Source organism: Electrona antarctica, assembly GCF_951216825.1.
Source record: "Electrona antarctica genome assembly, chromosome: 5".
Lineage (NCBI taxonomy): Eukaryota > Metazoa > Chordata > Actinopteri > Myctophiformes > Myctophidae > Electrona > Electrona antarctica.
In genome coordinates this window covers 53,647,023-53,661,555 of record NC_136810.1, presented here as the reverse complement: position 1 = coordinate 53,661,555, position 14,533 = coordinate 53,647,023, and the positions used below count along the sequence as shown (strand labels likewise).

The following is a 14,533-nucleotide window of genomic DNA, read 5'->3' as shown; positions in this document are numbered from 1 at the left end:
CGCAATCACTGCGTTCGCAAAAATGTGCATAATAGGACTTGGCCATTGTGAAAGAACAGTTGTGATATATATTTTATTTTTTGCTTTAATCCATGAAGTCCACAGTGCGGCGATAAACAGTTTCTCCTTCCACCCGTCCAACAACTACCTGATCAGTTGTTCCAACGACAGCACCGTGAAGATACTGGACCTGCTGGAAGGACGTCTCATCTACACCCTCCATGGACACAAGGTGCCGCTTTTGACTTGTGCCGTCATAAAGCACACACACACACACACACACACACACACACACACACACACACACACACACACACACACAATGAGCCAAAACAAAAATTGTATGAACCCATTTAGGCCTGACGTCGAAATTTAAAAAATGTCATGACGAAAAATCATGACAGTTTTCAGAAAGAATTATCTGTAATTGGCCGCCGACCCCCATCTGAAAATGTGTTGTTCCAGGGACCCCACAGAAGCAAAGATTTTACTTAAAAACTAGTGGTGGGCATAGATTAATTTTTTTAATCGCAATGCAATCCTGGAGTTAATCGCGATTAATCGCGATTAAAATGGCTCATTTGAAGTCTGCCAAAGGCATTCAAAATATGTGTGCGCTACCTAAATAATGACCAGAAGTAAGTCCTTTGAACACGTTTCTCAGGCCAGGTGACCCATTAGACCAGGTGCCCTAATTATGGATATTAACAATACAACTAGCCTATGAATACCTTATATTTCATATTGTGAGCTTGTGGAACTGTTCAGTGTTGCCAAGTCTAGTCATTATAAGCTACTTTGGACTTGTTTATCTGTAAAGTTTCTTTAAAATATTGGTGGTCCTTGAGATGAAAATGTTTGAGAACCACTGCTCTAAAACAACATTGGACAATGATGTTTGACAGTCAACACTATAGTTGCTAATTTTAAACTTATTTCTGACTTTTTCGGATTTTCTGACTTGATCTGGCCTGTAAACATTTTCGTAGACCTGGTTGCTTGTTTCTCTCTCAGTCACGAAATGTGGCAACCGTCAAAGCTAGTCCTAGTTTGTTTTGGTTGTGATGCATGGATGATGGCATCATGATGCTACCGCACAGACCACACAGACTACCATGGAGGGGCGGACCCCCACGCAGACTATCGCGGACCCCCACGCAGACTATCGCGGACCTCCGCGGGGGTCCGCGCCGACCTCCGCGGGGGTCCGCGCCGACCTCCGCGGGGGTCCGCGCCTCCGCGGTAGTCTGTGTGGGGGTCTGCGGATAATGGGGGTCCCCGTGGAGTCCCTTTGGTTCCATTTGAAGCAGGCTAAGGCTACACTCGCAGTTACAGAGACCCAGCTCCCAGACCCAACTTTGAGAATAGATTAACGGCGATATTTTTTTTATCGCACGATAAGAGTCTCGCGTTAACGCAGCACGTTAACGCCGATAACGGCCCAGCATTATTAAAAACGTTTTAATAATAGCAGACCTAAGAGCTCGTAGCGCGGCACTCGGTGCCGCGTTATGAGCTTGTAGATCTGCTATTTTTCAATAGCTAAAGTATAACATCATGCTTAAAACACCAAAAGGGGTTCCCGCCTAGAATGGGTTGTGCAGAATGGGTACAGTTCAACGGAAGTACAGGTCAATACAAAAACTGCTACGATAAACCAGAAAAAAGACTCAATCATGGTAAATCAGAAATCCCATCTGGGACAAGGAATAGGCGATACAGGCGATTGAAAGAAACAGAACGGGCGTGGGCGCGTGCGCAGTTCAAGATGGCACGCTCCAGTGTTATTGACAACACCAGCTAGCAGCCCAATGCTAACGTGAGTAGCATTACGACTTGATCAATCAAAAGCACTATAAAAGACCAATTGCTGAAGATCTCCGGAAATGGCGCTCAGTGTAGTATATTTATTAATTTCCGAAGATCTCGGGCAGTGGCGTTAAATGTGTTAACAGCTGTAGGGCATTCCATATTTTATTGGCATAGGAGCGAAATTAATTTAACCCCTTGCTGGAGCCGAATCTGGGTTGAGCATGGTGGTTTGTGGAACTACAGTGCCACTCCTGTTATACACTTTTTTTTAACAATTTTATTTATACATTTTCAGGTTTAAAGACAAACATTTACACATCACATACACATATACACACAAACCCTCTCCACCCCCCCCCCCATTCAAAGGAAAGAAAAAGGAAAAAATGAAAAATAATACACACTACACAGAAACAAAAACAAAACTAATGTGACCCCAGGTTCATAATCATTTTCAGTAATGTCACAGTAAAGATGATTAGCAACTTCCTTTCTTAACATAATGGTAGCCTTTCTGTTATTTATTGTTTACAAACTGGTTTACATTAATGATGATATTTCTCCTCAGGGTGCTGCACTCACCGTGGCATTCAACCGGACTGGAGACTCCTTTGCTTCAGGGGGAGCAGATGCACAGGTAGGTGGTGTAATGGTGATTCTTTTTTCCCCAGTACCACAGCATTTTAACCCATTTTGACCTGAGATCAGATTCTAAAAATGTCTTCTACATCCTGACAGTTTTCTGAAAAAGCTATGTTTCTATGTCCGTCGTTCTTCGATTTTTCAAAAATAGCAGATCTACAAGCTCGGTGGCGCGCTATGAGCTTGTAGATCTGCTATTTTTCAATAGCTAAAGCATAACATAATGCTAACACCAAAAGGGGTTCCCGCTAGGGTTTAATATACCAAAATGCATTTATATGTATAGATACTTCATATGTTCAATAGAATAGTGATATTTTTTGGTTTAAAACGTTTTATTTGAACGAAATATGAACATATAGCCTACAATAAAAGTATTAAATTAAAATATGAATAATGTTATAGGCCTACTACGCTATTCAGAAAAAGGGACACAGGAGTTTTCACTAATGTGACTGTCGAAGCACGGGGAAAAAACGACCTCACGTCTTTCACATAGATACCTTAGCCATGGTCTTTCACCCTTTGAGCATGCAGTGGGTCCCCTTCTCCGCTGCAGAGAATGTGATCATCCCGCTTTGTACTTTATGAAAAGTCCGATTGGGTGTTAAATTAGCCAGCACGTCCAGTGCACAGCACACTGATTATTAGAGAGAGAGAGCGAGAGAGAGAGAGGCTGCGTGCTGGTGGTTATTATAAAACAAATTGTAGCCTACTCATCTTTGTTTGTGTTCCGTTTCACGTTATTGCTGCACACATGCAGGCAAAAGCAAAAAGGGGTTTAGAAGTGACAATGTCCATCACAGGGAAAGGAAACTCCTCGCTCCGTCCGTAATACACACAATTCTCACAGAGTGACTGATTAGGCTAATGATTGACAGGTGCAGCAGCTTTGGGAGCGTGTCTGTCAGACATTCATATTTTGCTAAAGTGTATATAAACTCTGTAGGCCTATCTGATTAATTGCGGGAGGATGCAGGATTCGCGGGGTCCCACTGATTTCATCTTGACCGGTCGGCGGCCGTGCCTGCCCGCCCGCAGGTAGGCTATTTAAATACCGCCCGCGCCGCCAACATTTACGTTGGGTCCCGCTGGCTCCAGTTCCCGTTGCAGGCTTGCAGCCCTCGAGTGTAATCCATAATTCCATATAAATATCATCAAACATGTTTGAAAATGATGGGAGGGTTCAGATTGGACATTTGATCACTCATAGATAAGGGGAAAGAACGCGCACTGTGTGAAAACTCCTTTAGTGTAATTTCCCTACAAGAAAAAAAAAAACTCCGGGACAACGGGTCCCGAAGAACTTTCCGGGCGGGAAATTGCGTGCCCTATTCCCGGGAGGCCCGAAATCCCGGGATCCCGGCATTAAACCCTAGTTCCCGCCCAAAATGGGTTGACATCGATCACGCACGACGTGCACACATGTGCCTACATGTGCACAGAACGGGCAACAGCTATAGAGTATGAGAGTCAACTCGTGTCAAATGACTTACTTAAAACGACCATAAAACAATAGTAACAACACACTCTACCAGCCTACTACTAGTAAAGGCTGGGTGTGTTGTTACTATAGCACCATAATACTGTGTTGATAAACTACTGGTGTGGTTCCGATTTCCGACGTGTCGACACACAGTAGCCTATGTGCCTACTACAGACTAGCCTACAGTATAGTACTTAACAGGACCACACATGGACCATTGATATGTACGAGTTGCGTCGGCAGCTATTGTAGCTTCGTAACAGGTGCGAACGGGGCAGCCAATCTGCCAATGTATCCATTGTTGTCGGAGGAGCAGATTCTTTTTTTTTTAATCATCTCCGTCTTTCAGCAGCCCATTGACTGGGCTTCCCAATCCCAACAGACGCTACGCTTCTGTTATGGGGATTGGGGACGCGTTCTAGCGCGCACCGTGCCGTGCCGTACCTGCGAGTGTGCGTTAAAAAAACTATTGGTACCACACCGTATCACTGCTTTCTACTAAGTATTGTTTTCTATTCAGGTCAATAAAACCATAGGGAAAAATATAAATTAAAATAATCTCTTCCTTCTGACGTAAACACAGGCCATACATAATTATGGCATCTTTATGTTAGATTACATGACCATTTGATAATTTCTTTTTTTAGTGAAAAATTAAAAATAACGTGAGCCAGCCTAAAATGTAAGCAAATTAGTCTATCCGGGCCAAGCCTCGGGCCGCCCACTTGGGGCCGGCTGGGCCTTAATCACAGCCAGATTGAACCTGGCTGTGACCTTTTTGGTGTGTGTGTTAATGACATCACTCTTCTCTCTTTCCCTAGGTGATGGTGTGGAGGACCAACTTTGACACCAAATGCTACCGGGATGTTCTGAGCAGTCACAGGAAGAGGTCCACCCCGGACCCTCCACCCCACCTGACCGACATCCACCCCCGGATACCGCACCTCCACCACCCACAACACACGGATATTGAGGTCAGAGATCAACTTGACTCTGTAGATAAAGGAGACTTACTTGAGTTCTTATGAGTTCTTTAGAACAGGGGTTCTCAACCAGTGGGTCGCGAGCCCTCAGGGGGTCGCCAAATTATTTTGGGGGGTCCCGAAATTATATTAAAAAAAATATATATTTTGCAACTGAATGGCTGGAAAATGGAAATTAAGAGTTTACATAGTACGTGGTGCATGCATAAACTTTCCTTAATGATTATATCTGGTTTCAGTATTCATTTATGATATATAATTTGGAATCATTTGGGTTTCTACAGTCTGTAGTGAAATTGATTGATTGAAAATTGTATTAACAGATTGCAGAATGTGTACAGGAAGGTACAGGTCAATACAAAAACTGCCAGCAAAAGCGTCTTGTTTACATCAGGGTCCTCCATTTTCAATTCATCATAACGTACAAATACACAGACATATATACATATATACACATATATGCAACAAAATAAATCATCATACACGGTTAGAACTAGAAAAAGTCCCCCTCAGGGCACAGGTCTCCACCAGGGCAGGTCAGGTTGTGGCCTCCTGGTGGTGCTATAATAAGCCAAATTGAAAAGGGTGCCATTTCTTCTTACGGCAATTGGACGATTTGAGGCATTTTATTCCAAAAATGTGTTTTGCAAAAATCCACCTGTTGGTGGCGCTATAACAGGCCAATGTGAAAAGGGTGGGGTATATTCCTCAGCCTAGTATTGCACGCTGCGTTTATGATTTGAGGCTTTTTGTTAAAAACTATCCTGCAAATTTTGAAAGCCAATGTTAGCCAATTAGGATGGAATATGACCGATCTGTCTTGAGCACATGACTATAGAGATACTGTGTAACGATTTGCGGGATATTTGGACAAAAGTCCAAATAAACAAGTCGGCCTCCTGGTGGCGCTATAACAGGCCGTTCTGGAAAATGTGGGGCAGAGGTTTATCGTTGGCATCTAGGGAGTGTGTGTGCAAAGTTTGGCATCGACCGGGTTAACGGTGTACAGGTGTACAGTATAGAAAAATAGAGGGGCGGGGGGACTTGTGAACTTTTCATTTTTTTGTTCATTTTTTTTTTTTTTTAAACAATATATTTATTGTATTTTTATTGCATCAGACATACAATTGCTTAAAAAAAACATACAGTACATACATATATAAGTACAGTATAATAAAATAAGGGCACTTAGACTGGTAACAACAACAGAGTCCTTATGGCCACAAGACCAAACGGCTGCAGAGAATACAATTAGACATTTTCAGTTTCCACCATTAAATAAGTAAACCGTCCCCATATTTTATCAAACATCTTTTGTTTATTCTTCAGAGTATAAGTGATTCTTTCCAGAGGAAGACACAATGATAGCTCCCTAAACCACTGAGCAATACTGGGTTTGCCTATCTTTTTCCACGATAAAGCTATAGCCCCTTTTGGCTTGTAGTAAATCTAAAAATCTTTGTTCGCTACTCTGATTTTCAGTTATTTTAACTGGGGAAGAACTGGGGAACCCAGTGTACTCTCTGCTGCCCCATCTGGCGGAGTCAGGTTATGAACCACCAGGACATCCTGTAATTAGTATTGTTTATTGTGATCTGTTAGATTGATTGATTGAATACCTTTAGACAGAAATATAAACTGCACAAGGTACAGTCAGACATTTGAGCTAAAAACAGTGGTTAATTTCAACCCTTTTCATATCATGCCCCATTATGTATTCGGCATTTGAGCCCACGGACCACCATTTGATGAGAGTTAGCCTCTCAGACCCATATTTTTTTGACGTTGGATAAGATTTTGTCCACAATTCCATGCCGTATTGATGTTGGTACCATAGGAGAGATAACTACAGAGGGTATGCATAAAGTGAGTGGCAAATCAAGTGTCAAAGTGAGTGGCAAAGTTAGTTTAACGTAATTTCACGTTGTTTAAATTCAATCAGATAGGACTTTTCTGTTTGGATGTACAGTATGGGCTGTCAAGGCCAGAAAGTAGTTTTTGGCCACTCAGTAGGCTGACGTAGTTCACCTGGCGGCCATCTTGCTGAGGGGCTACAGTACAGTATGTTCAATGGCAGCTCAAACAGAAACAGTCATAACTCCCTCAAATCTTGACGGATTTACAAACGGGTTGGGTTTATTACAAACGTTGTCAACGTGGCTATGATTCAGGACGCTTATCTGCTTAATTTTGTTTTTTATATGAACGTCGTATAAAAGCATATACGTATGGAGACGTCTCTGACGTTTATAACAAACCAAACCGTTTGAAAATCGGTTGAAATTTGAGTACATGCCCATATGTTATGCTGCCCCTCAGTAAGATGGCCGCCACGTAGCAACGTCGCTCTCCATTGGCCAGAGTGCGGGTGAGCCATCTAGCTTTCTTATATATATCTATGGGTCTTCCTCCATAACTTCCGGGATATGATGATGATGTCACGCGCATACCCTCTATTCTATCTACATTCGCTTAATTGTGTAGATTTCTTGTAAATTAACTGATGCAGAGTTTTTACATTAATTTAAAGATGGGTCCATTAGGTTACCAACTATCCGTCATTTTGCTGGGAACCACCTGGAACCCCCTCAAGGACCACTGGTTGAAAACCACTGAGCTAAAAGGATAACACTAAAAATGTCCTGGGTCCTAAATTGTTGCGTTTGTCGTCTCCACAGATTCGACCGTCCGTAGCAGACACCCAGTCCACTGACCCTCGTATTATCGAGCTAGGCCACGCATTTGGTTCTACCAAGGTAAGTCCCACCCAACTACGAGGGCTTCACAGTTTTTGCACAACACTATTGTGGGATGAAATATCATATATGTTTGGACTGACGTACTACATTCCTATAACTTCCGGGTATGATGATGTCACGTCTCACGTGCATATCTTCTATATAATGTGTACATCATTAGTAATTCTGTTTGATACAGAGACAGTCATGGCGGCAAGACTAACTGTTCAGGAGAGGAGAAAAACTGATTTTGTTTTTCTTTCAAAGAGAAACTCCAGTCCAAGGCCGACAGCAAATGTTCTCTTATAGCGAGAAGCACACCGCATACCTCAAAAGAAAGCTTAATTTGTCCACTCCAATTTTATTAGATTTTTTTTTATTTTTACCATCTTCCATTCTGGAGATATTTACCTTTTATGTAACACCTGCTTTTGTAGAGATGTGCTGTTCTTGAACAGAAAGCAGAGTTAGGGACCGTTTTATGTCAGACATTGACAGACAGATCAACACAAAAAATATCCTATACATACTATACACCGAATGAAATGTCTACTTTTACGAGGAAAAAAGTACACATTGATCCCATCTACCCTTCGTCGGTAATTGGCTTTTGAATGAGCTACAGAAGAAGCATAGGGACTGAGGGAACATATTGGGACTACGTTAGTACTGTTTGTTTATTTTTTATGATGATGATGATGATGACGGATCGGGCAGATGAAACAATGCAGACACATTGTCATTATTTATCCATCTATTGATTGATTGATTGATTGAAGAATTTATTAACAGTTTGCAGAATTACAGTACATTTCAAGCACAAACTCAATACAAAGGCTGTTAACTGTGAGTGGACGACCCAATTAAGCATTACACTTGTTTCCAACAGGGTCCACCATGTTCAAATCATCAAAACATTTAGAGACGTACAAATAGACACTTCTATAGACAGAACAGGAATTCATCAAAAAAGAATTCATCAAAAAGGAGGTAAAAAGGGAAAAGAAATATATACAGTGAGGGGAAAAAAGGGGGGGGCGGGGGGGGATTCAGATTTTACGGGGGCCAGTTTCGAATTGCAGCAATCCGTAGGTGCCCTTTGAGAGCGGTTTTGAAGGAGTCAAGGGATTCGCATGTCTTAATGACAGTTGGTAGGGCGTTCCACATTTTGGTGGCATAGGAGCGAAAAGAATTTAGTCCCTTGTTTGTGCCGAATCTGGGTTGTACATGGTTCGTTGCACTCCCTCTGGTGTTGTGGGTGTGGACTTCGTTAACATTAAGGAAGTATCTAGACAGGTACATGGGTATCTTGGTGGTGTATCGAATCTTGTGGACCAGACCCATTGCAAGATGCTGTACTCTGTCGTCGACCCTAAGCCATTCCAGCCTGTCGAAGTGGGCAGGGGTGAGGTGGGTTCGGGGGGCTAGATCAAGTAGGAGCCTGACCAGTTTGTTTTGGGAAGTCTGGAGCCTGGTTTTAAGGGCCTTTGAGGTGCTGTGGTACCAGGAGGTGCATGCATAGTCAAAGAAACCCTGTACAAGGGCTCCTGTTAAGGTCTTCAAGGTGTTTTTGTTGACCAGTGAGGAGATCCTGTAGAGGAATCTTGTTCTATGGTTGACTTTTTTGATTACGTTGGTGGCCATTTTATCACCGGAAAGATTAGCCTCCAGGATGGAACCTAGGTAGGTAATTTCATCTTTACGTGTGATAACATTGTCACCCACTCTAACCAAGAAGCCATTTGCCTTGCTGAGATTACTAATAGAGCCAAAGAGAATGGATTCAGTTTTTCCCAGGTGTAAAGATAGTTTGTTATCAGCGAGCCAGGTGCAGATTCTACCGAGTTCAGAGCTGAGGGCATTTTCAACTTGCAGTTTGTCCCTGTCCGAGACCAGCAGTGCTGAGTCATCTGCGAACAGGAACAAGTTGCAGTCACAGGCTGAAGTCATGTCGTTTACATATATTAGGAACAGTAGAGGCCCTAGTATGCTTCCTTGTGGAACGCCACAGCTCACTGGGAGGGGGGGGGACAGTGTTCCGTTCACTTCCACCATCTGTTCTCTCCCCTCCAGGTAGGATTGCATCCAGCTCACTGATGTGCTATCGAAACCAATTGCTTTTAGCTTGTTAACCAGTATGGAGTGGTTCACGGTGTCAAAAGCCTTTTGGAGGTCCAGCATGACCATGCCGCAGTATTTGCCAGCGTCCACCTCTTGTTTGATGTGGTCGCTCAAATAGAGGAGGCATGTGTCAGTGGAGTGGGATGTTCTGAAGCCAGATTGGAACTCGTACAATAATTTATTAGTGGCAAGATACTTTTCAACCTGTTCATAGACTATTTTTTCCATCACTTTCGAGATGGAACTAAGAATAGAAATAGGGCGGTAGTTGCCGGGGTCTAATTTACTCCCTTTCTTGTGCAAGGGGGTTACTTTGGCCAGTTTGAAATCTTGGGGGACCTGTCCCTGTTTGATGGAGAGGTTTACTATGTGGGTGATGATTGGAGCTATAGAGATGGCTGAGTCTCTGAGAAATTTGGAGGGAATGTTGTCATGGCCTGTGGCCTTGTGGGGTTGGAGGGCACTCAGTTTCTTAATTACCTCATCAGTTGTTACCATAACTAGTTTAAAATCGTCTTTACAAACACCTAGGTTTTTGTAGAAGGTTGTAATGTGCTCTACACCAAAGAGCCCAGAGTGGGAGGGCAGTTTGTTAACCAGAGTTGTTGATATGTTTGTAAAGATATGTTGATATGTTTGTAAAGAAGATATTCAAGTAGTTCAAGATATTCAAGTAGTTGGCCACATCAAGGTTGTCAGTGATGAGAGTGTTGTCAGATTTGATGTTTATGTTCGAAAATCTGGTTTTTAGTTTCTGACCATAGCTTAGTTGATTGTTTAGTAGCTTCCAGAGCTCATGAGGATTGTTTTTGTTTTCCTCAGCTTTATCATTAATGAAGTTACTTTTAGCTGATTTGGTCATGGCAGTTACACTGTTTCGTAGTTTGATTCGTTGTGTATTTAGGTTGTTCAAACGAGCTTGGCGAACACTGTCGAAGCGCTTGGCTAGCTTTGACTTGCATTTTAGAACTTCAGAGCATTTTTTGTCTCTGGCTTTCATTGCAGCCAGTATGTCCGAATTCATCCATGGTTCCGAGCGGGTTTTGCCCCTGGTGGTTCTCAAAGGAGCCATGTTGTTCAGTACTGATGTAAATTTGGTTTTGAAGCCAAGCCAAGCTTCTTCGACATGTGTGCATTCAAGCTCATCGGACCAATCCAGACTCTCCAATACTTGGTTAAAGACCTCACTAGAGTAGGTTTTGAGGTCCCTTGATATGACTGTTTTGTGGCAGCCGGTCTTAAGTTTTTGTATTTTGCGGGTACAGAATATCATAAAATGATCACTAAGCCCACATACAATAACCCCTTTCTTGGAGATTCTGGATTTGTCCGAGGACAGAATGAGATCAATGACAGTTTGAGTAGAATCACACACTCTAGTGGGTTGGGTAATTAGCTGACTGACACTATGTAGATCACAGAACTTACTGAATGACTTAAACACAGGTGCTTCCTTTCGTTGCATGTCTGTATTGTAGTCGCCAATCAGGATTTTCTCTACACATTCCTCCTCAGCTAAGCACCCCTCAAGTATATCATAGAACCCATGTTGGTCAGGCGGTCTGTAGACGGTGCCCACTAATACTGATTTAGCTTTTTTGAAAATTAATTCAACCCACACAGTTTGTACGTGAAAAAATGTACGTGTCTGTCACTGTGTATCGTTCCAACTTGGCTAGCCGAGTTCGGCGAGGGACGGTGGTGTTGCTGTCCCCCTCCAGTTCCACACCAGCGCGTATTTGCATTGTTTCATCTGACCGATGATCATCATCAAAAAATAACCGCCCACCGTCCCTCGCCGAGTTCGCCGAGGGACGATACAATCCGTGAAGTTGTGATTCGTTTGTTAGTTTTCTTGTTTGTTCGTAGTATGCAGAAGCAAAGGAGACATGAATCTGACCGACTTTAGATCGGTTATGATGGTGCAGGCAGTGTCCATGGGAACCGCCGTGTTCCGACAGACACTACATGCAAGACCTCCTCCCCTCGGGGAGGAGGGAGAAACAGGAGGAGAGGTGGAGGCAAGCCGATCGGATGTTATGCAGTGTGATTCTGTTGACTGGAGTTGTATGTACGCTCACATGGGTGCCGCCATTACGGTTACGGAGACTATTCTACACAATGCGCCCCTCCCGTCCTGTTTTCAGGAAGGGAGGGGGAGAGGCATTTTTTCACGTGACCAGAGTGTTGTGGGATGAATCGGGGCTACTTGATCTATTGTCCGGGTGGGTGGAAAGGCGATTGAAAGTAATCAATAAAGGGGCACGGTGGCAATTAGGGGCACGGTGGCACAGTCGGTAGTGCTGTCGCCTCACAGCTAGAAGGTCCTGGGTTCGATTCCCGTTGTGGAAGCTGTGGGCGCTGGGGGCGTGTTCCCTCCTCCGCATCAGTGTCCATACCCGAGGTGGGGTTGGCGAAAGGGCCTTTCTGTGTGGAGTTTCCATGTTCTCCCCGTGTCCCCTAGGGTAGGTACCCTCACAAAAACATGCAGTAATCCTGGTCTCTAAAACTACCTCCCCCTGGCCAGCCGGGGCGCCTGATGGAGGGGAAAGGAACTGGTCGGAATAACGTGTTCCTTCCACGTGCTACGTCCGGCCAGGGAAATTCCCCCCTGTCAGGTGAAAAGAAGCAGCTTGGACTCCTCATGCATAGAAGGAGGCATGAGGTCAGTCCGCTGCCCCCCCATGTTGGCAGAGGAAGTGTAGCGCCCAGGATTACATTAGATAATTAGCACTGGGTGAAAAAACTGGGTTGCAAAATTGTGGGATAAAATTTAGAAAAAAATAAATAAAAACATGCGTAAATCTCTGTGTCCCGCATCGGACCGTTGGGATTCGAACCACGTAGAAAACCGGTTCCCGCATTCGGGTTGTTAACAACAAACAGCATATTGTATGACCATATCGTCGATTCATCGCTGTCAGACAGAAAACGTTTCATAAATGTTGCAGTGCGACACTTTTTTTCCCTCAAAATTTGAAAAAGAAAAAAGTTCATAATCATTTTGACATGCTCAAAACGGGAACACCAGGAAAATGTATGCTTGTGGTTTTATGAATACGTAATCAAAGAAAAGTACTAATAAAAGCTGGTGTAAATAATTCCTACACTGGATCCACACAACACAGGTTTGGACTTTGGAGTGAAAATAGCCGATCTACAAGCTCACAACGTGCCGCACTGCGAAGCGTTGTGAGCTTGTAGATCGGCTATTTTGGACACTGGACCCATTGGATCCACACAACACAGGTTTGGAGTGCACATGGTTTCCACCTGAGTGACAACTATGATAATTCAAAATATACCAAATGGCCACCGGATGGCAGTACAGACTTTAAATTATTCCATAAAAGTAAAGTGCATCTGTGTACTGTCTCTGTCTCTATACATTCCAGCTGCACATATGTGTTATAAAGACACCAGTGCCAGGGGGCCTCCAAGCAGCACTGGTGTGCACATATTTAATACTTTATGCAAGATTCATGCTGTTGATTGCTTGATTGATTGAAGTTTTAACAGTTTGCAGAATTACAGCACATTTCAAGCACATCTCAATACAAAAACTGTCAACCGTGAGTGGACGACCCAATAAAGCATTACACTTGTTTACAATTCATCATAACATTTAGAGACGTACAAATATTCTTCTATAATAGCCAAAAACAGGATTCGCATGTCTTAATGACTGTTGGTAGGGTGTTCCACATTTCGGTGGCATAGGAGCGAAATTAATTAATTAATTAATTAATTAATTTGACAGGGACAATGCTCATTAATCAACACGTCAGTTTTCACATCCATGTAAATGGGCCAGAGTTAGCTACAAGCTAATTTACATCTGTAGTCCCTGAGCAGGCTCTTAAAAATAGAAAAATAAAATCAAAAACACATACAATACAATAGTAACAATACAATACAATTCAATACAGGATAAATATAAACACTGTACAGTGGACAGAACAACCGTTGTGTAGTGAAGATGACACCAGTGAAATAATAGAGCTGATTAATTACTCATGATTACAGATTTGATTTGTTTTTAGCCACCTCTTCAGGTTGAATCTGAAGGTCAAATAGTTGGAGGTCTCTCTTACTTCTGTAGGGAGACTGTTCCAGTGATGGGAGGCTCTAACAGAGAAGACTGTTTTACCGAACACACTACGTCTGGCAGTGGCGTGCACAGATAGACACTAGGGGGTGCTAGAGCCCTTTTGGCAATGTGCCCTTTTGGAAAAAATAATAATAATAATAAATATTTTTATTTTTTATTTTTTTGTACAGTGTACACTGTACAGTATGTGGACCATGGTGACATTGATCAATTCTTGATAAAAAGCTTCTAATATATTATTTAGTCCCCATAATCTATAAATCTCACACTATTTAGGCAACCGGCCGGTTCCACTCGCTGCACAAGGTGCCCTTTTTTTTCCTTGAGCACCTGCCCCTCTAAATGTCTGTGCACGCCACTGACGTCTGGTTGGTCACTTCACAGTCCCCTCTGGTAGTTGCCCTGGTTGTTCTGGCACCACTATCCCTTTATTTAGCCCCTTGTTTGTGCTGAATCTGGGTTGCACATGGTTTGTTGCTTCCATTCACACCCGGGGTGCTGCCAAGCACAGATCCAATCCTCCGCTATTGGTTCCTGAGTGTCTCCACTCCATCCTTTGTGACTGTAGGCTTTGTACAAGAGAGGTTTCGGTCACAGACTATTAGTCTTCTATAAATTTCAAGTGGTGGTGATTGAACCA

General features: G+C 43.1%; 1 protein-coding gene across 1 annotated transcript in view; it reads left to right on the top strand.

The window, feature by feature from the left end:
• poc1b (POC1 centriolar protein B) overlaps nt 1–14,533 on the top strand; it is a 106,623-nt gene that overhangs the window by 5,361 nt on the left and 86,729 nt on the right. Inside the window, exons 7-10 of the mRNA XM_079501772.1 lie at nt 99–232; nt 2,381–2,449; nt 4,762–4,914; nt 7,602–7,679. Coding sequence (XP_079357898.1) covers nt 99–232; nt 2,381–2,449; nt 4,762–4,914; nt 7,602–7,679 — 434 coding nt within the window. The remainder of the gene's footprint in view (nt 1–98; nt 233–2,380; nt 2,450–4,761; nt 4,915–7,601; nt 7,680–14,533) is intronic.